The sequence below is a fragment of the Salvelinus namaycush genome, chromosome 30 (genome assembly GCF_016432855.1).
Source record: "Salvelinus namaycush isolate Seneca chromosome 30, SaNama_1.0, whole genome shotgun sequence".
NCBI classification, from domain to species: domain Eukaryota; kingdom Metazoa; phylum Chordata; class Actinopteri; order Salmoniformes; family Salmonidae; genus Salvelinus; species Salvelinus namaycush.
Genome location: NC_052336.1, coordinates 14,153,670 through 14,179,371, shown reverse-complemented (window position 1 = coordinate 14,179,371; position 25,702 = coordinate 14,153,670). Strand labels below are relative to the sequence as shown.

The following is a 25,702-nucleotide window of genomic DNA, read 5'->3' as shown; positions in this document are numbered from 1 at the left end:
AAAATTGTCAAAGACCCCAGCCACCCCAGTCATAGACTGTTCTCTCTACTACCGCATGGCAAGCGGTACCCGGAGTGCCAAGTCTAGGACAAAAAGGCTTCTCAACAGTTTTTACCCCCAAGCCATAAGACTCCTGAACAGGTAATCAAATGGCTACCCGGACTATTTGCATTGTGCATCTTCACTGCACCTGCCACTGCAGGTAATTCATCCTCACTCTCGTCAGGTAAAATTTTAGCGCTACCGGTTGCGTTTTTTTATTTTTGTACTTCACGCCAATCTTCCTCAACACACAACTTCCCTCTACACTCAACTGCTTTCTCTCTTCCTCGCTGTCTATTTCGACAACTGTTTAAATGGTTCTTCTGTCTTGAATTTGCCGCCATGTTGCGTCGACTCAAAAAGCTTTACCAGCCACCATTACTCCTCATGGCTCGCAATATTGACGTAGCTATTGTGCATTATCACCAATATCTGTATATACCGGGACTTTGATCACCAGTCAACCTACTGTGTATTGACATTCATATTGCTATGTATAGCCTTACCTATGGATCATCATCATCTTGGGTCCATGAAATGGGGTATCAGCCCAGTGACACCCACAGAACACAATTGTGAAGAGTTTACACAAATATTAAAGTCGTAGCTCTTATTGCAGGACTTTGACTGTGGGAAATCACCCCCCCAGTCAGTCTATTGTGCATATTGGTCATTCATATTGCAATGTAGCCTACAGCCTTACCCCATTTCATGGACCCAAGATCCATAGGTATCAGCCTACTCGGTGACACCAACATAACACCACTGTAAAGAGTGTACACAAATATTAGCATCATAGCACTTATTGCGGGACTTTGACACCAGTATGAACTGAGTCACATTAGCTCACTAGTCAACCTACTAAACTCAACAAAAAAATAAACATCCCTGTTTCAGGACTCTGTCTTTCAAAGATAATTTGAAAAATACCCCCCAAAAATTGGATTGTAAAGATCTTCATTGTAAAGGGTTTAAACACTGTTTCTGATGCTTGTTCAATGAACCATAAATAATTAATGAACATGCACCTGTGGAACGGTTGTTAAAACACTAACAGCTTACAGACGGTAGGCAATTAAGGTCACCATTATGAAAACTTAGGACACTAAAGAGGCCTTTCTACTGACTCTGAAAAACACCAAAAGAAAGATGCCCAGGGTCCCTGCTCATCTGCGTTAACGTGCCTTAGGCATGGTGCAAGGAGGCATGAGGACTGCAGATGTGGCTAGGAAAATAAATTGCAATGTCCGGTACTGTGAGACGCCTAAGACAGCGCTACAGGGAGACAGGATAGACAGCTGATCGTCCTCGCAGTGGCAGACCACGTGTAACAACACCTGCACAGGATCGGTACATCCAAACATCACACCTGCAGGACAGGTACAGGATGGCAACAACAACTGCCCGAGTTACACCAGGAACGCACAATCCCTCCATCAGTGCTCAGACTGTCTGCAATAGGCTGAGAGAGGCTGGACTGAGGGCCTGTAGGCCTTTTGTAAGGCAGGTCCTCACCAGACATCACCGGCAACAACGTCGCCTATGGGCACAAACCCACCGTCGCTGGACCAGACAGGACTGTCAAAAAGTGCTCTTCACTGACGAGTTGCGGTTTTGTCTCACCAGGGATGATGGTCGGATTCGCGTTTATCGCCAAAGGAATGAGCGTTACACCGAGGACTGATCTCAATCCCGTTGAGCACGTCTGGGACCTGTTGGATAGGAGGGCTAGGGCCATTCCCCCCCAGAAATGTCCGGGAACTTGTAGGTGACTTGGTGGAAGAGTGTGGTAACATCTCACAGCAAGAACTGGCAAATCTGATGCAGGCCATGAGGATGAGATGCACTGCAGTACTTATTGCAGCTGGTGGCCACACCAGATACTGATTGTAACTTTTGATTTTGACCCCCCCTTTGTTCAGGGACACATTATTAAATTTATGTTGGTCACATGTCTGTGGAACTTGTTCAGTTTATGCTTCAGTTGTTGAATCTTATGTTCATACAAATATTTACACATGTTAAGTTTGCTGAAAATAAACGCAGTTGACAGTGAGAGTATGTTTCTTTTTTTGCTGAGCATATGTGTATTGGCATTCATATTGCACTGTACACCCTTACCCCATTTCATGGACCCAAGATCCATAGGTATCAGTCTACAAAAGACAATAAGTAGTTCATTTGACCAACAGAAAAAAAGTTGAATTCGCACTGTGGATGTATTAGATTTCAGAACTGTCTTGGGGACATACTTATATGCCCTGTACAGCCTTACCTATTGATGTTGGGTCCATGAACTGGGGTATCAGCCTACTTGTGACACCCACAACTCTGAAGAGTTTACACAAATATTGCCGTTGTTGCTCTTCTTGTGGGACTAACTGGGAAATCACCTCACTATCCAGTCTATTGTGCATATTGACATTCATATTGCAATGTACAGTGTGAGCAAGACAAAGGAGCTGATCGTGGACTACAGGAAAAGGCGGGACAAACAGGTCCCCATTAACATTAACGGGGCTGTAGTGGAGCGGGTCGAGAGTTTCAAGTTCCTTGGTGTCCACATCACCAACGATCTATCATGGTCCAAACATACCAAGACAGTCGTGAAGAGGGCACGACAAAACCTTTTCCCCCTCAGGACACTGAAAAGATTTGGCATGGGTCCCCAGATCCTCAAAGTTTACAGCTGCACCATCGAGAGCATCCTGACCGGTTGCATCCCTGCCTGGTATGGCAACTGCTCGGCCTCCGACTGCAAGGCACGACAGAGGGTAGTGCGTACGGCCCAGTACATCACTGGGGCCAAGCTTCTTGCAATCCAAGACCTATATAATAGGCGGTGTCAGAGGAAAGCCCAAAAAAGTGTCAGAGACTCCAGTCACCCAAGTCATAGACAGTTTTCTCTGCTACCACATGGCAAGCAGTACCGGAGCGCCAAGTCTAGGACCAAAATGCTCCTTAACAGCTTCTACCCCCAAGCCATAAGACTGCTGGACAACTACTCAAATGGCCACCGGACTATTACATTGATCCCCCCCATTTGTTTTGTACACTGCTTCTACTCGCTGTTTATTATCTATGCATCCCCCACACACTGACTCGGTACCGGTACCCCCTGTATATAGCCTCATTATTTATTGTGCTACTTTTTATAATTTTTGACTTTTGTTTATTTGGTAAATATTTTCTTAACCAACAATGCAGTTCAAGAAGAGTTAAGGGCTTGTAAGTAAGCGTTTCACGGTAAGGTCTACTACACTTGTTGTTTTCGGCGCATGTGACAAAAAGTTAGATTTGATTTACAGCCTTACCTATGGCTCTTGGCTCCATGAAATGGGGTATCAGACTAAAAATTAGCGACGTAGAATTTCATGGACCCAAAAGCAATGGGTAAGGCTGTACATTGCAATATGAATGTCAATACACAGTAGTTTGACTGGTGAGCTAATGTGTGTCAGTTCACACAGGTGTCAAAGTCCTGCAATACGTGCTAAAATGCTAACATTTGTGTAGACTCTTCACAGTTGTGTTCTGTGGGTGTCACAAGTAGGCTGATACCCCAGTTCATGGACCCAACATCAATAGATAAGGCTGTACAGGGCATATAAGTATGTCCCCAACACAGTTCTGAAATCTAATACCTCCACAGTGCGACTTCAATAATTTTTTTGTCAAATTAACTACTTATTGTATTTTGTTGAATTTAATTATCAACATTCCAAACTTGTTTAGCAGGATCTATTCCAAATATTGCATTATTCCACTATTTGTATCCGTTTGCATGTTTCAATGGGAGCCTTTTATTTTGAAGGCGAATTGCAAATTCCAGACACTTTTGTGGCTAATCCTTATTGTGGCTAGTTTCACACAAGTCCAGCAACCCAACCTAGGTGCCATCAAGAGTAAACGGACGAGTCGAGCTGGGTAAACAACAGTGGACGCCTCGAAGAGGCAGGAATGGGGACTTCATCAAGGGCCCTGAAGGCAAATGGAATGGAAGTTCTGTTTTTTCGTAGATGTATGTATTGCGTACTGTGTTAATATGCCACATAAAGCCAGGAAAAATATTAAGTATTTTTCTCTCGGGTCTTCATCCAAGCGCTGATTTGTAACGACGTTGGTATTGCCACGGGCCCACTTCGATTTTGTTCCTGTTGTCAGTTTCACAACCCGGTGACTGTCGTTCGATCGCGATTTACTTGTGTCGCTTATTTAAGTACATTCAGGGCATATGCAATTCAAAGGGAGACACGAAATAACACAGAAGCCCATTTCAAGAGAGTACAGGTATGTGTTGAGTTAATATACGTTAGCTAACTCGATAACTGCCTTTGTTTTTCTCTCAACGTTAGCTGGCTAACACTGCCAGGCAGTAGCCAGCAAGCTATTGTTTGCTCTGAAGATTCAGTAGTTAACGTTAGCTAGCTTGGTACGGTAGTGTGGTAGTAGCTAATATGTCTTGTTGTGAGCCATTTTGAGGTTGCCTAGCGAACAAGCTAGGTAGTTAGGTACATTGGTTATTAGCAAATAGGATCTTATCAGCGAGTTCATGAGAAACCCAACCGTTGAATGTGAAGATTTGCAGCCCTGCCATCTTGCTAACTAAGTAAACTAGTTAGCCAAGGCCATGTAGCTATAGCCATTTATTACATTTTACGACGAACTCGGACGTAACCCAAGTAGCTAACGTTAAGTTAACAAAATAAGACCACTCCGTGTAGAACTAACTTAATTAAACGTTAGCTTACTAGTGCTGGTTAAAGTTGGGCAACATCAAAATATTTTGTATCTGACTGACAGAGGATGATGTCGAAATGTTCATCACATTATTTACAAGTAGTGAAACTGCGCTGTCAAATCAGCCTGGTAGCGTGTTATGTTTGTTGACTTACGTTAATATTGCTAGAGAAGAAAACAAAATGCTGGAGACGCTTGCAGCAGTCTATTTCAAATTTGGTATGGCTTTGGTTGTAATATTTATGTGGCAGGTAGCCTAGTGGTTAGAGCGTTGGACTAGTAACCGAAAGGTTGCAAGATCGAATCCCCGAGCTGACAAGGTCAGTTCTACCCCTGAATAAGGCAGTTAGCCCACTGTTCCTAGACCGTCATTGAAAATAAGAATTTGTTCTTAACTGACTTGCCTAGTTTAATAAAGGTCCAAATTAAATAAATATGCATTTTTTTTTATAAAGATTAAATAAATCGATAGGCTTGGACAATTAATAGGGTTATGTAACTAAAGAGCCAGAGACCAAATGAGGAAATATCTCTGACTGAGGCCTAGTACACGCCAGAAAACATTAGGCAAATACTGTCACAATGGTTTAAATGGGTTTTTTTTGCATAAAGGAGAACATTTGTCAACCGAATGACTCATTATTAGAAAACTTGATGTGTACACTTGGGACCAGTCAATCGTTAATTATCCTGCCCTACATTCTCTGCACTGTAGTATAAGAAGCACCAACACTTCTTCCCTCATGACATGTTTTGGTTTATGTTCACGATGTTGATGCCATTCTTTTTGCGTTGATGCTACTCTTTATCTATGATAGAAGACACCTAATCTCATAGTCACAATTTGGAAAACAATAACACATCACTGGATTGATTTAAAGCTGCAATATGTAACTTTTTGGGTGACCGAACAAATTCACATAGAAATGTAAGTTATAGATCTGCCATTCTCATTGAAAGCAACACCAAAGCCGCGTTTCCATTGGCACTTTGAATTCAACCCAGGCTGGGGTGGCCTTGGTGGGATAGCTCAAATTGCATTTCCACTCCCCCCAGAAATTAGAAATGATGTCATGTTGCTAGGTAGCCAGTATGTGACTGCAGCTGGCTTCGCTAATGTTGCTAGCTAGCAAGATGTTGAAGTGCCAGTCAACCATGTATTTAGCTTGCTGACGTTCGCTAACTAAACGTTAGCGTTGTTGTTAGCATAACTAATAATTCATACCTTGCTTGCCATGGTGTTGGCTATTAACTAGCTAGCAAACCAGTCGACCGGTTTGATATGATGTAGCTAGCTTTAAATACGACCTGGCCAGCTAAAATTCCTGCTAGATTACGTTAGCTAGCTTGTTTCAACTCTAATTTGGTAGCTAGCATTTGAGGGGTGATAGTTCTCATAAAAGTGTATTGTGTAGTGTACAAATTAATAAAGGATCCAGCTTTGGTGGTAAATTGTGTTATGTCTAGCTACTGCAGTACCGCTTGTCCATGTGCTAGCTAACAGCAACAAGCCCAGACAAGCTAGCTAAACGTATCAGCATCCAGTAGTGATCCACTTGGTGGTTGCATAGTAATGGCGTCACCAACCCGAATTCGAATCGAGCCAGTTGTAAAACTAGGCTGCGCTGGCCCGGGTTTCCCTCGACCCAGGTCGAATTTGGCCAACATTTTAAGTGCCAGTGGAAACGGGGCTTTGGAAGCGGTAGCTCTGTTAAGTGTTCTATTTCTATGCTTACGTAGTTAAATGTAATTATTGCGTCTTTTACTTTCGGGTTTGTACACCAGCTTCGAGCAGCTGAAAGTACTATATTTTTGGTTATGGAAAATATATTTCACAGCGGTTTAGATGGTACAATAACAGCAACAAGCCCAGACAAGCTAGCTAAATGTATCAGCATCCAGCAGTGATCCGCTTGGTGGTTCCATAGTAATGGCGTCACCAACCCGAATTCGAATCGAGACAGTTGTGAAACTAGGCTGCGCTGGACCGGGTTTTTTACACTATTTTGGTTGTTTTGTCACATAAACTGAAATTAGGCAAACTGTTATACTTTTAGGAAATGGCAGAGCACCTTAAATTATATGAGCTAGAAATAAACTTAATTGTAGCTACACACATTCCCTTGTTACTATGGCAGCTTCTAAAACCCACTAGATGCCATATTGCAGAGCAGTGGCACAGTTATAGAATGATAATAGTGGGGCCTATTTCAGCATTTCCCCTCAGCACATCAGCATGGTTATTTTTTTGTCAGTTTTAGTTTGACTTGAACAGTCATATCACTGTTTTTATCATCAGAAGTAATCACATCTGTTCTGCCCACAGAATTGTAGTAGTATTGAAATACGCCTACATCATGGCACTTCTCTCAAGCCTGTATTTGAGATGTCAAAACCTTGTAGGATATATAGTACCATGCTCTAATAGGAAACCCATGCTTAATCACTCAAAGGTTGTCTAGGTGTTCATTCTTTGAATGATTATTTATTTGTTTATACAAATGGCCATTCTTGTCAGCACATTAGGGGATTTTCATCCCATTTGCAGTATGTAATGCTGTCAATGTTAGCAGTGCTGGTTGGTTCATATGGCATTAGAAGAATCCCTGTGATTGGGATGAGGATGACATCTTAGCTTCTCAGAAGGGCCTATCATAGCAGCAATGTATGAAACACTGTGCCTGCTTACTCAAAGCTGTTCGCTTTTGGTTTCTTGGCTAACATGTTGGCTACCTTTTTTTGAAGAGACAAGAATGTGTAACTTCCTGTTCTGCAGTTCATTGCACTGTTTTCTTCAATTATTGACTGGTAGAAGTACTGCATAATGAGTTCTGATTCACCCCACAATTTGAGTCACACCTTGCACAGAACACATTGACAAACCTGCACTCAAAATAGAAAAAGATAAATTAGGTAAAGGTTTGGGATAGGTTTAATAATTTGTGTCCTTGCGTAGGTGGTAGATTTGGTTTTTCAGAAGCCATTGCTGAAACTGTGTGCCGAGAAGCTCAAGATAGGTCTGCATTGTGCTCCTCAAGGAATGAATTAAAGCAGTTTCCCATAAACGCCCTCTCCTCTGAAATGTCTCCACCTTGGTGCCAGGGGGGATTGATTGCCAAGGTGGCTGTCCTCTGAAGCTGCTGTGTGTCATGGCGCTGCTCGCTCTGTGGCACAGGGACTCATCAGTGGCTCACAGGGGGAGCCTCAGAGGATCATGGGTCGGGGCTTTGGTTCCCTGGCAGCAGTTATACATTGGAACCCAGGGAGGGGGCATCTCAGAACGCCCCCACCCCCACCTTCCCCCCCGAGCCCCAGTTCTCAGAAGTCTCCACCTGCGGCATCCTCTTCCTTCTCTTTGCTCATGAGATGGAAACACAGTCATGATACACAAGTGTTTTCATGAATACTGTATCAGGTATTTGTTCAGTGCTACTCTCAATGTTTGTTTTCTTTAGTAGGCTAGGCTACACATTGAGGGCTCCTGGCCAGATACCCTCTCCTGTTGTCTGGTTTGTGAGGTGGATATCATGTTTTAATGGTAGTCAACTCAGGGCTACACAAATCCTCGAGTTGTGGAGGATTCGTGAGGATTCGATGATCGAGGATTCGATGAACCCTGAGGGTTTCGTTGCAGTTTGAAGACAAGCACCCACACAATCCTTATGTTTCCTGCATGCCTCAATCTACTTATGGGTCACTGGGATTTAATATGCATATGGAGAATTCCAGCAGAAGGTCAACCTGAGAAAGTATTTTTTTTTTTCATTTTAAAGTGAAACCAACATGCCAATATTGTATACACTCCTCCCAAGGGGTACTATAGACAAACACATCAAACTTTTAATTTATATATTGTTTGTCCATTCTGTGAGACATTTAAAGTTGTGGTTTTGCATGCAAATGTAACATCCATAACTATGGAATTACTCTTGTCCAAATAATGGGTGGGGGAAGTGGCATCCACCCCAGGCACTCACTGACTGACTGGGTTTTGCAGTAAGTTTGCATTCTGGTGTATGCTCATGAATACACCAAATTACACTCTGCACTACTTTCCAGGTGCAGGTTTTCACACGCTTTATGATCATTAAATAAGCTAATAGTGCTGCATGCTCATGTGTGGTGTTGTGTAACATCAAGATCTCAGGGTCAGCGAATGGAATGCAACAGACTGGATAGTATTGCAGTATTTGCTATAGCTACGGCGAAAACACTGTGACCTGACCACAGTTGCTGGGTGCTTTTCTTTTTCTTTGCCTGAGATGTGCTAACATAGGGCCCTATAAAATCTGTTATAATTTTTTGCCAATTCCTTTTCTCTCTCAAATTATTTCTCTTAGTTTTCCCAGGTTTCTGAAATGTTCCAGTTTTTGTCAGGTTTTCGCTCTCAACCAGATGTTTTAATAGAAAAACAACAAAATGTCATGTTTTAAGAACACAAAAATGCTTAAACCACAACAGGAGACTATTTATTTGGGTCTGGGAAAAATCTAAGATATTTATATTTTGGAATGTAGTTACCCTTTTAATTCAAGTGAGCACCTAGCAAGAGAATGCTGTTTTTGTAGCAGACATAATGGTAGAGTTTGCTAAACAAATACTCATGATATCATCCTGCCAGGTAAGCATAGGCTACTTAGTAGTTAACATTAATTGAGAAAGTTTGGGAGAGCTTTTCCATCTATCAGAGTTTGAGTTAGCATCATCGCTAACAGCTACACAAAGTGGTAGACGCTCGCACCTCACAGACGGGCATTCTCATTGCCTCTTCAGAAAGTTGCAGGAAATACAAATGACTGATGCGTTCTGTTCTTGTCTTATGATAAACTTAGGCAAATGTATTACTTTTCAATACATTTACTAGTTTCCCTACTAAGTTCAATATGTTTTTGAATATGGTTGAATTCCGTTTTAATGTCTGGATTCGGTGATTCCGCCATCATTCTCCACATCGTGGATTTTATAGGGTCCAACTAACAGTAAATACATGTGTTTTGACGCTTAGACAGAACAGAACCTTCACTTACTATAATGTGTGCTTGTGTCTTGTGGTGCATTGTTATAGCCTATGCCACTAAAGCCGTGTTCACATTGGCAGTTTGAAGTGACTCAAATCCTCTTTTTTTCCCCCATATCTGATGCATATGTCCTTTTCCTGCAGTCTGAACAGCCAAAAAGGACATGGAATCTGATATTACAAGCTACATTTGAAACCACCCTATGTGGTTTGAAAGCAGATACAAATCTAATTCTTGGCCTTGCAGCTTGTCTAAATGGTCAAATCTGGTTTATTTGCCCTCAACTGGTTTTTAGACTGCTATTTGGCATATCTTGTTGCTTGCTAGCTACTCTGACAGTTTGACCAGATAGAATGTTAGTTTCACAACACACACAAATGAGTGAATGTGCTAGAAAGCTGAACGGCTAGCTAGTTGACTGCTGTGGCTAGCCAAAAAGGACTCGATTTGAAAGTTGACTCATTTTATCGTTTGAAGCTTAGTCTTATTACATAATGATTTTGAACATTCAAAGCGACTGGGAAATGTCCATGGCAGCCATTGTTGTCACCTCAGCTTGCTACATCACTTCTGAGTGATAGGAAGCAGGAGCACCACCACCAATGAGCCTCCACTACAGAGCACACACCTGTTGTTACTATGACAACTAGCGTAGCCATGTCAGCAAAATCATTTTGACTGAACTCCCACACATCCGATATGGTCACTTGTAACTTGCTGTTTGGACAGTCAGTATTCCAAAGCAGTTTTGAACAACTAAACTGATTTGAGCATTAAAGCCTGTAGTGTGAACAACGCTTTATACCATAGACTTCATTGTTTTCAAACTGAGCCTTGTCAATACACAGGATATTGCAGGCTGGAGAATGGCAATTAGTATGTCTTTTACACATTACTGTTTAATCAGTGCGGCTTCATTAGGCCAACCATTATAAGGCTTGCAAAGGATAATTTACAATGTCCAGTTCACTTGTGTCATTAAATAAATACACCTCATAAAGTGGGATTTTATTCTGAATCTTAGTTTGAGGTGTTTTACTGGTGGATCAAGTATAGGAAAACACCACCCTGCCAGCTGTGTGTGCACGTTATACCACACCAAGAAGTAGGCCAATGAATGGAGCCAACGTGCCTTTTTAAACAGATGGCTGCTTTCATAATTCAAAGGAAAGGACTTGAGGTGACTGCACTGAAGCAGAAGACATTTTACTCTGTCCTCCCCTTGGTGAAAGGCTTCTTTTTTTAAATAGAAACTGTGTGATTAGACTACACAATTTTAGGAAAGGAGGAAGCGTGATAAATGGTGAGGGATAGAGAGGGGAAGCGTGATGGATGGAGAGGGGAAGCGTGATGGATGGAGAGGGGAAGCGTGATAAATGGTGAGGGATGAGGAGGGGAAGTGTGATAAATGGTGAGGGATGGAGAGGGGAAGTGTGATAAATGGTGAGGGATGGAGAAGGGAAGCGTGATAAATGGTGAGGGTGGATGGATAGGAGGAAAGTGGTGAGATTAGGCCTATATGAAGGCCTAGAAGCTTCCATTTAGGTAAGAGTTTCTGCTAGGCTAGTGTTTTGATGCCAGCATGCTTGTTTTTATTTACAAGATCTATATCAAAGGGATGCATGCTTAGCATTGGTTGCTTGTAGCCTGGAACCTTCTGAAGATATTGATAAGCGAGTTCTCCAGTCCGTTCTATTCCGGTAATGCCATTATGAAAATGTCTCCTAATCTCCCCACGCAGCCTTTCCATGGTTTTATCACATTACAATAGAGAATTGAGCTGGAAACATTAAACTGGTAAAAGAGATGCTCCAGTGTTTGTTTCCACTTTTTCCATATTGCCGGGCTGCATGACCTTACTTTGCTCATCAGTTTCCTTCATTACAGCATCAAGCCTAGCCAGCATACTGAGATTAGTCCCAGATTACCACCCAGTCTGAGTCATGCACTGCCAGGAATGGATAATAAAACAAATGCTACACAACTGACTCAGCCCAAGGCCTCAATTCATTTACTCTCAAAAAACAAACCATGGTGCACTGTTTTTGCCTACACAACGAGATAGCGAGTGCCCCTATATTACCACCACATGTAATTATTATCATAATACATTTAGCCCATATTTCTGTTCATAAACTCCATTGAAAAATAATGATCGCACTTTGCTAGTGTCTAACGTTTATCTTCTCTTGTTTCACAGAACTAGGTTAGTTGCGGTGCCGCCAATGGACCTATAGGAGCTGGTGGAAGTGTAGTTGGCGTTGCTTCTGCGTGGACCAGGCAGCATGAAGAGCGAGGTGCCCTCTGAGGCCCAGGGTAGACAGGAGCACCTGAAGGGTCCGCTGGCCAACCCAGAGCCCATGGAGACAGCCAAGAGCTTCCCTGCCAACATGGAGGTGATTGGCAAGGCAGGCAGCGAGTTTGCACAGCTGTGTGCCGAGACTAGGCACCGGCCTCTAAGCCACACAGGGGCCCGCAGAGACCCAGACAGGGGCCTGCCCGGACGCAAAAAGCGCAAGAGCCAACAGCCAGGGCCTTCGGACTGCTCCCTGAAGGAGGGTCGTGTCAGTGAGGGCTCTCTTCCCCTTCAGCGCCACCAGCCAGATCTCTTGGAGCGTCGCAGCGAGGACGAACGCAACCCAGAGTCCTCGTTCAGTGACTGTGCCTCCTCTCCCTCCTCCAGCCTGCGCTTCGGGGACTCGGACACTCTGAGCTCAGAGGTGGAGGCTGGAGGGACGGGAGCAACAGGGGGACCGCAGCCCCCACAGCAGGTGCCGGTCTCCACCACAGGGGGCGGGACCGGGGTGGGTCTGCGCACCATTCTGGGTCGGACTCGGGGAAGCCGCTCTCATAAGTGGGCACGGTTGGAGGTGGAGCCGGTGCTGCTGAAGCGGCCGTGTCTGAGCGGGCGGCGGTCACTGCATAGGAAGCGGTTTGTGAAGCCTGGGCCCGGCGCCATCCAGCGGACTCAGAAGCAGAAAGAGCGCCTACTTCTCCAGAGGAAGAAGCGGGAGGTAATTGCTCGCAGGAAGTACGCGCTGCTCCACAGCACCAGCAGCTCCAGTGAGGAGCTGACCAGCGAGTCATCCTCACCCTCGTCCACAGAGGCAGAGGACGAGCTGTATGTAGACGTCAGCAGCAGTAGCAGCCAGCCAAGCAGCGCAGCTGTGGCCACAGGTAAACTCACCCTCCTTATGCACTCTGGTGCGTGCTTCAGACCTTTTCTCTTGTGCGCGCACACATTACAGTTGAAGGATTCAAACATTTCATAGGTCATGGATATATGGACACTTATGGATACAGAAAACACATCCTTCTCCATACAGCTAAGCTGCCCATGTCTGCTGACACAGAGGAGTACCTCGCTAGCTGCTTTGCCTTTGTCCTACGCAGGTCTGCAATCTGAAGGCTATGTACTGTCAGCCTATGTACATGGCCGAAACTCCCAAATATCAGCACTACAAAGTTTGCACTGATAGCCAAGGCTGTTCAGACGTGACACAAGGGGCTGGTATTTCAGAAACTTGTCAGTAAAGGTCTGCTCCATCTAGGAGTCAAAAGAGTAACCCACTTCCTAAATGTGCACCCCCACAACAACAGTAGCTGGCATTTTGTGAGAAAAAACACATACACAATCCCCATAGAGAGGAACATCTTCCTCACTCCTCTGACACTGAGCTTGCAATGACATGAAGCTGCTCTGACCAGGGTAAATTCTACTGGTCCTTGCATTTTAGTAATTTAGCAGACTCTCTTATTCAGAGCAACTTAGTTCCTTGCTCAAGGACACTGACAGATTTTTCACTAGTCAGCTCGGGGATTCGAACCAGCAATTTTTCGGTTACTAGCACAGTGCTCTTAACCACTAGTCTACCTGCCACCCCACAAGTCAGACCAGAGGCAAAGGATTCGCTCACTGTTAAATAGCCAGCCAGAGTTAAATCACAGATAGACTCCATCCGTAGCACCGTTCACTCGTGTCCAACTGCTCTGTTTCCCAGCTGTCTGCTTTGCAGGCCTTATTAGTATGGAGTGGGGGTGGGGGGTCATGGACTTCATGATGTTGCAGAGCCAAACATGTCATACTTTTGTCCACATTAGCCAAAGTCTGTGTTGCTTCACACCCCAGAAATATGTTGTCAAATGAATGTAATGCAAGCTAATTTCTGTGAATCCGCTTTGCTCAGAATTGAGATCAATTGATATTTTTAGCCTCCGAGAAAAGACTGAGCGAAGGAATGCATGAATGGCTTTCAGAATGTACATTTAGTGTGTACACAGCCTATTCCTACAGTTTTATCCAGTCTCACTGTAACTGTATTGGGGGGAATATATTTGGCCTCTGTGGTGTTAATCTCTTGAAATGAAATGTGTAGCCTAGAGGCCAAGCAACCATTACACTGTTTTTGTTCCATCTTGCTGAAAGATGTCCTACCAGGGCTATTTGAAGACACTCAGAATTGCGATTTCTTTCACCAGGCCAGCAGCACTTTCGCTCTTTCTCTCTCACTCTAGCCAGAACTGTGTGTTGTTTACCGTCTCCCTCTCCCCCTTTATTTGGAAAGGCACTTGATTTGAAAGTGAACATCAACGAACACGAATGCTCGTTACACTATCAAACACATGACTCCAGTAAAATGTTATTTTATTCAGAGAAAATTATCCAAATAAAGCTCCAGTAAAAGATACATTACTCCTCTGATCGTGGAAGAGACCATTTTAATCCCTGAGCCAAGTTTGGTTTGTGTCAGACCTTGCCTGCTCTGTGTGCTCAATAGCAATGAGAAAAGCTGCCTATATATTGATTGATGAATTCGCTCACAGTCAGAGCTAGGCTATTTTATGAACAAAGCACAATATCACAGGACTAGTGTGGGTGTGTCTGTGGGTGTATCAAATTTGATTGGTCACATACACATGGTTAGCAGATGTTAATGCGAGTGTAGCAAAATGCTTGTGCTTCTATTTCCGACAGTGCAGTAAAAGTAATATCTAGTGAAATTGTTAGATTACTGACAACTACCTAATACACACGTAAAGGGATGGAATAAGAATATGTACATAAATATATGGGGCGGCAGGTAACCTAGTGGTTAGAGCGTTGGACTAGTAACCGAAAGGTTGCAAGATCGAATCCCCGAGCTGACAAGGTCAGTTCTACCCCTGAACAAGGCAGTTAGCCCACTGTTCCTAGACCGTCATTGAAAATAAGAATTTGTTCTTAACTGACTTGCCTAGTTAAATAAAGGTTACAAAAATATGGATGAGCGATGGTCAGGTGGCATAGGCAAGATGCAAGACATGGTAGAAAATACAGTTGAAGTCGGAAGTTTACCTTCACCTTAGCCAAATACATTTAAACTCAGTTTTTCACTATTCCTGACATTTAATCCAAGTAAAAATTCTCTGTTTTAGGTCAGTTAGGATCACCACTTTATTTTAAGAACATACACTCAATTAGTATTTGGTAGCGTTGCCTTTAAATTGTTTAACTTGGGTCAAACATTTCGCGTAGCCTTCCTCAAGCTTCCCACAATAAGTTGGGTGAATTTTGCCCCATTCCTCCTGACAGAGCTGGTGTAACTGAGTCAGGATTGTAGGCCTCCTTGCTCACACATGCTTTTTCAGTTCTGCCGACAAATTTTCTATAGGATTGAGGTTAGGGCTTTGTGATGGCCGCTCCAATACCTTGACTTTGTTGTCCTTAAGCCATTTTGCCACAACTTTGGAAGTATGCTTGGGGTCATTGTCCATTTGGAAGACCCATTTGCGACCAAGCGTTAACTTCCTGACTCATGTCTTGAGATGTTGCTTCAATATATCCACATCATTTTCCTCCCTCATGAGGCCATCTATTTTGTGAAGTTTGTGAAGTGCACCAGTCCCTCCTGCAGCAAAGCACCCCCACAACATGATGCTGCCACCCCCGTGCTTCACAGTTGGGATGGTGTTCTTCGGCTTGCAAGCCTCCCCCTTTTTCCTCCAAACATAACGATGGTCATTATGACCAAACAGTTCTATTTTTGTTTCATTAGACCAGAGGACATTTCTCCAAAAAGTACAACCTTTGTCCCCATGTGCAGTTGCAAACCGTAGTCTGGCTTTTTTATGGCGGTTTTGAAGCAGTGGTTTCTTCCTTGCTGAGCGGCCTTTCAGGTTATGTCGATTTTATATGACTCGTTTTACTGTGGTTATAGATACTTTTGTACCTGTTTCCTCCAGCATCTTCACAACGTCCTTGCTGCTGTTCTGGGATTGATTTGCCCTTTTGGCACCAAAGTACGTTCATCTCTAGGAGACAGAACGCGTCTCCTTCATGAGCGATATGACGGCTGCATGGTCCCATGGTGTTTATATTTGCGTACTATTGTTTGTACAGATGAACGTGGTACCTTCAGGCGTTTGGAAATTGCTCCCAAGGATGAACCAGACTTGTGGAGGTCTCCAATTTTTTTTCTGAGGTCTTGGCTGATTTCTTTTGATTTTCCCATGATGTCAAGCAAAGAGGCACTTGAAATACATTCACAGGTACACCTCCAATTGACTCATGATGTCAATTAGCCTATCAGAAGCTTCTAAAGCCATGATATCATATTCTGGAATTTTCCAAGCTGTTTAAATGCACAGTCAACTTAGTGTATGTGAACTTCTGACCCACTGGAATAGTGATGCAGTGAAATAATCTGTCTGTAAACAATTGTTGGGAAAATGACCTGTGTCATGCACAAAGTAGATGTCCTAACCGACTTGCCAAAACTATAGTTTGTTAACAAGAAATTTGTGGAGTGGTTGAAAAACGTGTTTTAATGACTCCAACCTAAGTGTATGTAAACTTCCGACTTCACCTGTACATATGAGATGAGTAATGCAAGATATGTAAACATTATTAAAGTGGCATTATTTAGAGTGGCATTGTATAAAGTGACTAGTGATCCATTTATTAAAGTGGCTACTGATTTGAGTCTCTGTGTAGGCAGCAGCCTCTCTGTGTTAGTGATGGCTGTTTAACAGTCTGATGACCTTGAGATAGAAGCTGTTTTTCAGTCTCTCGGTCCCAGCTTTGATGCACCTGTACTGACCTCGTCTTGTGGATGGTAGTGGGGTGAACAAGCAGTGGCTCGGGTGGTTGTTGTCCTTGACAATCTTTTTGGCTTTCCTGTGACATCGGGTGCTGTATGTGTCCTGGAGGGCAGGTAGTTTGCCCCCGGTGATGTGTTGTGTAGACCGCACCACTCTCTGGAGAGCCTAGCAGTTGTGGGTGGTGCAGTTGCTGTACCAGGCTGTGATATAGCCTGACAGGATTCTCTCGATTGTGCATCTGTAAAAGTTTGTCAGGGTTTTGGGTGACAAGCCAAATTTCTTCAGCCTCCAGAAGTTGAAGAGGCCCCTGTTGCGCCTTCTTCACCACACTGTCTGTGTGGGTGGACCATTTCAGTTTGTCTGTGAGATGTGTACGCCGAGGAACTTAACTTTCTAGCTTCTCCACTACTGTCCCTTCGATGTGGATAGGGGGGTGCTCCCTCTGCTGTTTCCTGAAGTCCACGATCATCTCCTTTGTTTTGTTGATGTTGAGTGAGAGGTAGTTATCCTGACACCACACACCGAGTGCCCTCACCTCCTCCCTGTAGGCTGTCTCGTCAATCAATCAATCAAATGTATTTATAAAGCCCTTCTTACATCAGCTGATGTCACAAAGTGTTGTACAGAAACCCAGCCTAAAACCCCAAACAGCAAGCAATGCAGGTGTAGAAGCATGGTGGCTAGGAAAAACTCCCTGGAAAGGACAGAACCTAGGAAGAAACCTAGAGAGGAACCAGGCTATGAGGGGTGGCCAGTCCTCTTCTGGCTGTGCCGGGTGGAGATTATAACAGAACATAGATGACCAGCAGGGTCAAATAATAATAATCACAATGGTTGTCGAGGGTGCAACAGGTCAGCACCTCAGGAGTAAATGTCAGTTGGCTTTTCATAGCCGATCATTAAGAGTATCTCTACCACTCCTGCTGTTTCTCTAGAGTTGAATACAGCAGGTCTGGGACAGGTAGCACGCCCGGTGAACAGATCAGGATTCCATAGCCGCAGGCAGAACAGTTGAAACTGGAGCAACAGCAAGACCAGGTGGACTGGGGACAGCAAGGAGTCATCAGGCCAGGTAGTCCTGAGGCATGGTTCTAGGGCTCAGGTCCTCCTCCTCCGAGAGAATTAGAGAGAGCATACTTAAATTCACACAGGACACCGGATAAGACAGCAGAAATACTTCAGATATAACAGACTGACCCTAGCCCCCCGACGCAAACTACTGCAGCATAAATACTGGAGGCTGAGACAGGAGGGGTCGGGAGACACGTTTGCCACGTCCGACGATACCCCCGGACAGGGCCAAACAGGCAGGATTTAACCCCACCCACTCTGCCAAAGCACAGCCCCCACACCACTAGAGGGATATCTTCAACCACCAACTTAACATCCTGAGACAAGGCCGAGTATAGCCCACAATGAATTCCGCCACGGCACAACCCAAGGGGGGGCGCCAACAAGCCCACTACTGTTGTGTCGTCTGCAAACTTTATGATTTAGTTGGAGGCGTGCTTGGCCGCGCAGTCAATTGTTGAACAGGGAGTACAGGAGGGGGCTGACCATGCACCCTTGTGGGGCCCCAGTATTGAGGGTCAGCGAAGTGGAGATGTTGTTTCCTACCTTCACCACCTGGGGGCGGCCCGTCAGGAAGTCCTGGACCCAATTGTACAGGGCGGGGTTGAGACCCAGGGCCTCAAGCTTAATGATGAGTTTGGAGGGTATTATGGTGTTGAATGCTGAGCTGTAGTCAATGAACAGCTTTCTTACGTAGGTATTCCTCTTGTCCAGATGGGATAGGGCAGTGTGATGACGATTGCATCATCTGTGGACCTATTGGGGCTGTATGCAAACTGAAGGGTGGCAGGTAAGGTGGAGGTGATATGATCCTTGACTAGTCTCGCAAAGCACTTCATGATGACAAGTGAGTGCTACAGGTGGCGATAGTCATTTAAAAACAATGCTGCATAGTTTCCTAAGGACTCGAAACGAGGCGACCATCTCTTTGGATGTATCTGTGGGTATTGAAGAATCATTAAAAAAAGAAAAATTCTGTCCAGTGTTTGAGCTCTATGCATCTTTGTAGGTGCCAGGGGTAGATGCAGTGAGAAGTCCAGCATTTTCCATTCTTTTGACATAGCTCTTGTGCAGTGGAATACACACAGCGAAGTTAAGCCCAAGGTTTTGTTGGATTATGACCCCTGGGCCATGGCCAAGCCTGTTAGGATTTTTATACATTTACATAGGCTGAAAATGCCTGAAACAAAGAGGGCTATGTTCAAGAGACATTACATTTTTTTTCCCTCTCATATTCATATGCCTCTTTAGGAACCTCTGAGGCCAGCTCTTCAGCAGTTACCATGAATATACATGCTTTGATGGAGCTCTAATGTATGTGTTTCACTTTGAGATATACAAATGAGGGCGTGCGTCGCTCGCTATAAAAGGTGCTATAGAATGGCCCGGTGCTGTACACACACATTTCAATTTCACATTGCACATTTGAATTTCCTGTTGATTAGCAATAGCACCTTCCCTCCCACATATCTCAGTCTTGCGCACGGTCATTATTATGTAGCACATTCTCTTTGTTCTACCGAGGTCACTCACTGGCTCCTCTCTATCACACCCCTGAGTCACCCCGACCTGTGAATATGTGTGAAAAATAGACTTTGCACGCAAGGTGGGTAGGTACTGCTGATGGGAGGGCTAACCGACCTCGCACCAAAAGGGCATGTGTCTCCGCTCTTCTACCCAGAGCGCCAAACCTGGCAGCCCAGAAACCAGGCCTCTTCCTCGGTCTGAGCTGGAGGTGTCTGGGTTTATGCACCCTGTTTGTCCTCCCACAACACACCACATACAGCAGGGTAGAGCAGCACAGCACGCCTCTGACAACCACCTGCTGTTTCCCGAGCTGCACCGCTACAACACAAGCCAAAGAACGCCCTTTTTTCAAGGAACTCTTAATTTTCCATTCCTGCCTGACCCTTTTTCACCTCTCTCAGTTTAATGTCTTCATGTAGCTAATCTGTAATAGTGTTTCCACCCAGTGGCCCTGGGGAAGGATCGAGGGGGTCATGGGGCAAGGCTGCCTCTCACTGTGTCTTTTGCTATGGGAAGTAGGTGGGTGGAGAGGACTGACTCAAGCACTGAGCTCTAATCCCCACTGTAGCCTGCTAACAACAAGGGCTCTGAAGAGAAACTATGCCATTGTTCAGCAGATGAGAGGAGGGAGGGAGGCAGTCAGTAGAGATGGATCTCTATTGGCCAGAGGAGGGGATGAATATAATGGACATAAAAAGGCCCAATCACCAAGCTGCCTATTCACAAGATTTTAAATACATGGACATGACAGGAGTGTTTTAGTACTGTAATTCCTGTATTCATCTCACAATATAGACATATGCCATGCAGTAGGGTACGAAAATCATGACAGTTCTATATATTACATTTCTATCTGCAACTGATCATACTGTGTTAGGCCAAGCTGCATACACCCCTGAGGTCACACTCTGCCTTCTCTCAACTGCAAAATGGAGAATGCAGACACTACACACTGAAATAGATCTCTATTCAACGCTAGCAGCCAGGACATTACTCTTATTTGTCCATGTCAATAGTCACATCGGCCATTGTTCACAGTTTAGATGTGAGGTCATATAGTCTTATTTACATTCCCTAAACCAGGAAGTGTTTGTGTAGAGCAGTATGTTTCATGAGGGAGAGAGGTAGCTAGGTTAGGAGAGGGTGCTAAGCAGCAGCACCCAGTGGACCACTGCAATAGAACTCACTCGGGAGGGCTGATGTTCACTAGAGCAACAAGCCACTGCTCACTACACAGAAACACACAAACACAGCATCTATGAGGCAACACATGGCACAGTTGAACCTAATGTTAGAAAATCATTTCAGTATAGTAATAATACACTGGACTAGAATTAATTTAGTTTTTGAACTGTACGTTTTAATCTTGTAAGATATGTCTGTAGATTAAACAGACAGTGAGTTTAAGTGCCACATTTAGAACTAGCTGTTTGGGGTGGTGTGACAAAAACAACAAGCCTCTTGCCTTCCTGGTTGCGATGTTATGAAATGTTAAGTGTATTGAACACACTCCAGGCCTCTTCCTGACAGTGAGGCCAGGTCAGGCATGGCTGAAATGAGAACTGGACAGGGGACCAATCAGAGTGCAGATGCAGAGATTGCACTGCAAATCCTGCAGACAGTGGAGAGCAGAGCAGCATTTACTGACCTACATTTCACACAGGCCCAGTACACAGACTGTTAGCCTGCACACCCACACCACAATCACTATTCATTTATACTGATACTCCTATTTAGCTTTGGGTGTGTTTCTCCCCTGGTGAGGAAGAACCACCAGAAGATGCTGGTGGAGGTTGTTTGTTGCTGCGTAACACATGAGCTGATGTGTTGTCAACCGGCCATCTTAGCAACAGAGCCTGCTATATACAGCAACAGACATGTACAGTATAACCTCTCTGGAATTAACTGCTTACTAAAATGGCTGCAATTTTAATTACGTAAAGAGAATTTCTGGCCACTTTATATGACTACAGTCCAAGGTTCTCACGTAGCAAAGAGTCTCATTTGATCATTATCAGTTCAACAATGTTTACATCAGGACTTACAAATTGCTGGATGTCTCTCTCCCCAGTATACTCTTATCTGTTCGGATGCCTAGTCACTTTACCCTGCCTTCATGGACATATCCTACATTACCAAAAGTATGTGGACACCTGCTCGTCGAACATCTCATTTCAAAATCATTGGTTATTAATATGGAGTTGTTCCCTTCTTTGCTGCTAGAACAGCCTCCATTCTTCTGGGAAGGCTTTCCACTAGGCTTTCCACTGTTAGAACATTGTTGTGGGGACTTGCTTCCAGTCAGCCACATAAGCATTAGTGAGGTCGGGCACTGATGTTGGGCGAATATGCCTGGCTCGTAGTCGGCGTTCCAATTCATCCCAAACGTGGACGATGGGGTTGAGGTCAGGGCTCTGTTCAGGCCAGTCAAGTTCCTCCACACCGATCTCGACAAACCATTTCTGTTTGTACCTCGCTTTGTGAGGGCCTGCCCCAAACTGCTGCCACAAAATTGGAAACACAGAATCGTCTAGAATATCATTGTATGCTGTAGCGTTAATATTTCCCTTCACTGGAACTAAGGGGCCTAGACTGAACCGTGAAACAGCTCCAGATCATTATTCCTCCTCCACCAAACTTTACAGTTGGCATTATGCTTTCAGGCAGGTAGCGTTCTCCTGGCATTCGCCAAACCCATATTCGTCTGTCGGACTGCCAGATGGTGATTTCAGGCTTCCAGGCTGTATCACAATCGGCCGTGATTGGGAGTCCCACAGGGCGGTGCACAATTGGCCCAGCGTCGTTAAGGTTTGGCCGGGGTAGGCCGTCATTGTAAATAAGAATTTGTTGACTTGCCTAGTTAAATAAATAAAAATATTGCATGTATGTGTGCTCTATTTTATACAACTGTTAGCAACCAGTGTGACTGAAATAGCAGAATCCACTAATTTGAAGGGGTGTCCACATACTTTTGTGTATATATAGCTCCACATTGATCTGGTACTGGTACTCCCTGTATATAGCTCCATTCTTGTGTATTTTATTTTATTCCTCTTGTGTTAAAAACAATTACATATTTTTTTACTCTGCATCAATTGGAAAGGTTTGTAAGCAAGCATTTCACTATATAGTCTATACCAGTTGTATTCATTTAACAACCCTACCTGCATGTACATAATTATAACAATTACCTCGACACCGGTGCCCTCGCGCATTGACACATTGACTCTGTACTGGTACCCCCTGTATATAGCCCCGCTATTGTTATTCACTGCTGCTCTTTAATTATTTGTTTTTCTTATCTCTTACTTTTTTCCAAATTTTAATTTTTTAGTTAATTTCTTAACTGCATCGTTGGTTAAGGGCTCGTAAGTAAGCATTTCACTGTAAGGTCTACACCTGTTGTATCCGGCGTATGTGACAAATACATCTAATTTGATTTGATTCTCCGCATATGATGAATAACTTTGATTTGACTGTGTTGTGTTCCAGGTTCTCTGGATGAAGACGTGGTGGTGATCGAGGCGACCCCAGCACCCCCTGTCCCAGCCAGCGAGGAGATCAACGTCACCTCCACCGACAGCGAGGTGGAGATAGTCAACGTGGGAGATGGCTTCAGGTGAGCACCTTCCCCCGTCTCCTCTCTGAGGAGATCAACGCTGTACAGAGCTAATGAACCACAGTGGAAAATCGAATGAAGTGACATGGTAAAGTACTTTGGCTGTGAAATTCTCTCTCTCGGGAGTAAAAACATCCATCTCAATATTTCTCCCCATCTTTAAGCTGTGAAAGCAATCTAAATGACACCAGCCTTCATTTGTGTCCTGAGACAGCCTGGCCCTGCAGTACTGACAGTACTTTATCCTCGTGGCTCTGTCGATATAATCACAGTCAACTGTGGTGTGTCTAATAGAGGCTCGCTGAGCACTGGCTTCTCATCAAGTGTCATAACATTTACAGAGACTGCCACATTGGGCTGGGGTAGTGTTTTTCCAGGATACCTCAGAAATGCAGCGTCGGCTCTTGGAGTGCTATTTGGCCCCTATGGAGAAGTTGCTGGTATCGCTGTGGCAGGGGAGATAATTCTCATCTGGGATTGGCCGTGAAGCTGGCAGGCTGCAGCATTGCACTGGCATTCCACAGCTCTCCCAGCTGTTGCTATCGCTGTCTTCTTCAAGGGCAAGGCTTCCATACAGTAATACACAAGCTCTCTCCCCATCCTCCATCAACAATCTAACGAGAGACCCTCTCTCCCCCCAGGGCATTCTCATCTGACCCTCAGTTCACTCTGATCCAGGTCCAGTTACCTCTGATGCCCCTGTCAGGGAACTGCAGGTTCAGTTCGTCTCTCTGGTACAGTCTCTGATCTAGAGAACCAGGACATTAGATCCAGGTGGATTTGCTTTTCTTCTCGCGGCACGCTCTCCTGAACCGATATGATTACTAAAACATGGGAAATAAATGCCAGCTGGTTACAGGTTACCGGGGCTTTTGGCAGGCTTTGTGAAGTGGGTACCCAGAGTGTACTCTTTCTACATAGACCTAGGCCTACATGATTTCTCTATCTGACTCATGTGGGATGTCTTCTGAAAATGCTCTCTGCCATGACCTGAGGAGAGTTGATCTCATTCATTGGGATTTTACAGCAGTGCCAGCCAGTGTGAGAGCCCTATGCTACAGTATATCGGTACTGTTATAGTGGTGTTCCTCTCGGATTTGTTTCTAGTTGTCTCCCCTTGTCTTCCTCTCCTTGAACCCCTCTCCTCTCTTTAATTGTTATTGAGGTGTCTTGGTGCATAGCGCTGAGAATCATTTCCACCAGCTTGATTCCATTATCTCACCCTCTGCTGCCAGAAATAGCAAGGCCTGTGAATTTCACTCCTGCCAGCAAAGTCACTCTGTCAACCCAAATGAATTGCGCTCTCTTTGTGATATGCGTTGCTTCTTGTGAGACAAATGAGCAGAATTCCAGCAGAAATTCTGTTCCAGCATTCAAATGGTCAGTTTCAGTTACTGTAGCGTTTATCTTGTAGAAAACTTTTATACATGCCACAACACTAAACAATACATTTATTGCACTATAACGGTGACAAACGGTGCCCACAAACTGTTAGGGCCTACAGTGCTTTCGGAAAGTATTCAGACCCCTTGACTTTTTCCAAATGTTATATTAGAGCCTTATTTTAAAATCGCTAAAACATTTTTTATTTTATTAATCTACATACAATGCCCCATAATGACAAAGCGAAAACAGGTTTTTCGAATTTTTTGAAATGTATTAAAAATTAAAAACAAATGCCTTATTTAAATAAGTATTCAGACCTATTACTATGAGAGCTGAAATTGAGCTCAGGTGCATCCTATTTCCATTGATCATCATTGAGATGTTTCTACAACTTGATTGGATTCCACCTGTGGTAAATTCAATTGATTGGAGAAGGGCCTTGGTCAGGGAGGTGGCCAAAAACCTGATGGTCACTCTGACATAGCTCCTGAGTTCCTCTGTGGAGATGGGAGAACCTTCCAGAAGGACAACCATCTCTGCAGCACTCCACCAACCAGGCATTTATGGTAGAGTGGCCAGACAGAAGCCACACCTCAGTAAAAGGCACATGACAGCCCACTTGGACTTTGCTAAAAGGCACCTAAAGGACTCAGAACATGAGAAATAAGATTCTCTGGTCTGATGAAACCAAGATTGAACTCTTTGGCCTGAATGCCAAGCGGCACGTCTGGAGGAAACCTGGCACCATCCCTACGGTGAAGCATGGTGGTGTCAGCATCATGCTGTGGGGATGTTGATGAAAACCTGATCCAGAGCATTCAGGACCCTAGACTGGGCCGACGGTGTACCTTCCAACAGGACAACAACCCTAAGCTCACAGCCAAGACAATGCAGCAGTGGCTTCGGCACAAGTCTCTGAATGTCCATGAGTGGCCCAGCCAGAGCCCGGACTTGAACCTAATCGAACTTCTCTGGAGAGACCTGAAATTAGCTGCGCAGCGACGCTCCCCATCCAATCTGACAGAGCTTGAGAGGATCTGCAGAGAAGAATGGGAGAAACTCCCCAAATACAGGTGTGCCACGCTTATAGCTTCATACTCTAGAAGACTCGAGGCTGTAATCTTTGCCAAAGGTGCTTCAACAAAGTACGGAGTAAATGGTCTGAATACTATTGTAAATGTGATATTTGTTTTTTTATTTTGAATACATTTGCAAGAAT

The 25,702-nt window shown here is 44.4% G+C and overlaps 1 protein-coding gene across 7 annotated transcripts in view; it reads left to right on the top strand.

Moving 5' to 3' along the window:
* The first annotated feature begins 3,927 nt into the window (after nucleotides 1–3,927).
* The window catches only part of LOC120024751 (E3 ubiquitin-protein ligase Arkadia-like), a 42,285-nt gene continuing 20,510 nt past the window's right edge, over nucleotides 3,928–25,702 (top strand). For 6 of the 7 annotated variants that reach the window (XM_038969036.1, XM_038969033.1, XM_038969037.1 and 3 more), the window contains exons 1-3: nucleotides 3,928–4,332; nucleotides 12,001–12,977; nucleotides 22,971–23,097. In XM_038969036.1, coding sequence (XP_038824964.1) covers nucleotides 12,086–12,977; nucleotides 22,971–23,097 — 1,019 coding nt within the window. In that variant the 5' untranslated portion in view covers nucleotides 3,928–4,332; nucleotides 12,001–12,085. The remainder of the gene's footprint in view (nucleotides 4,333–12,000; nucleotides 12,978–22,970; nucleotides 23,098–25,702) is intronic. The other variant, XM_038969032.1, reaches the window with a different exon arrangement.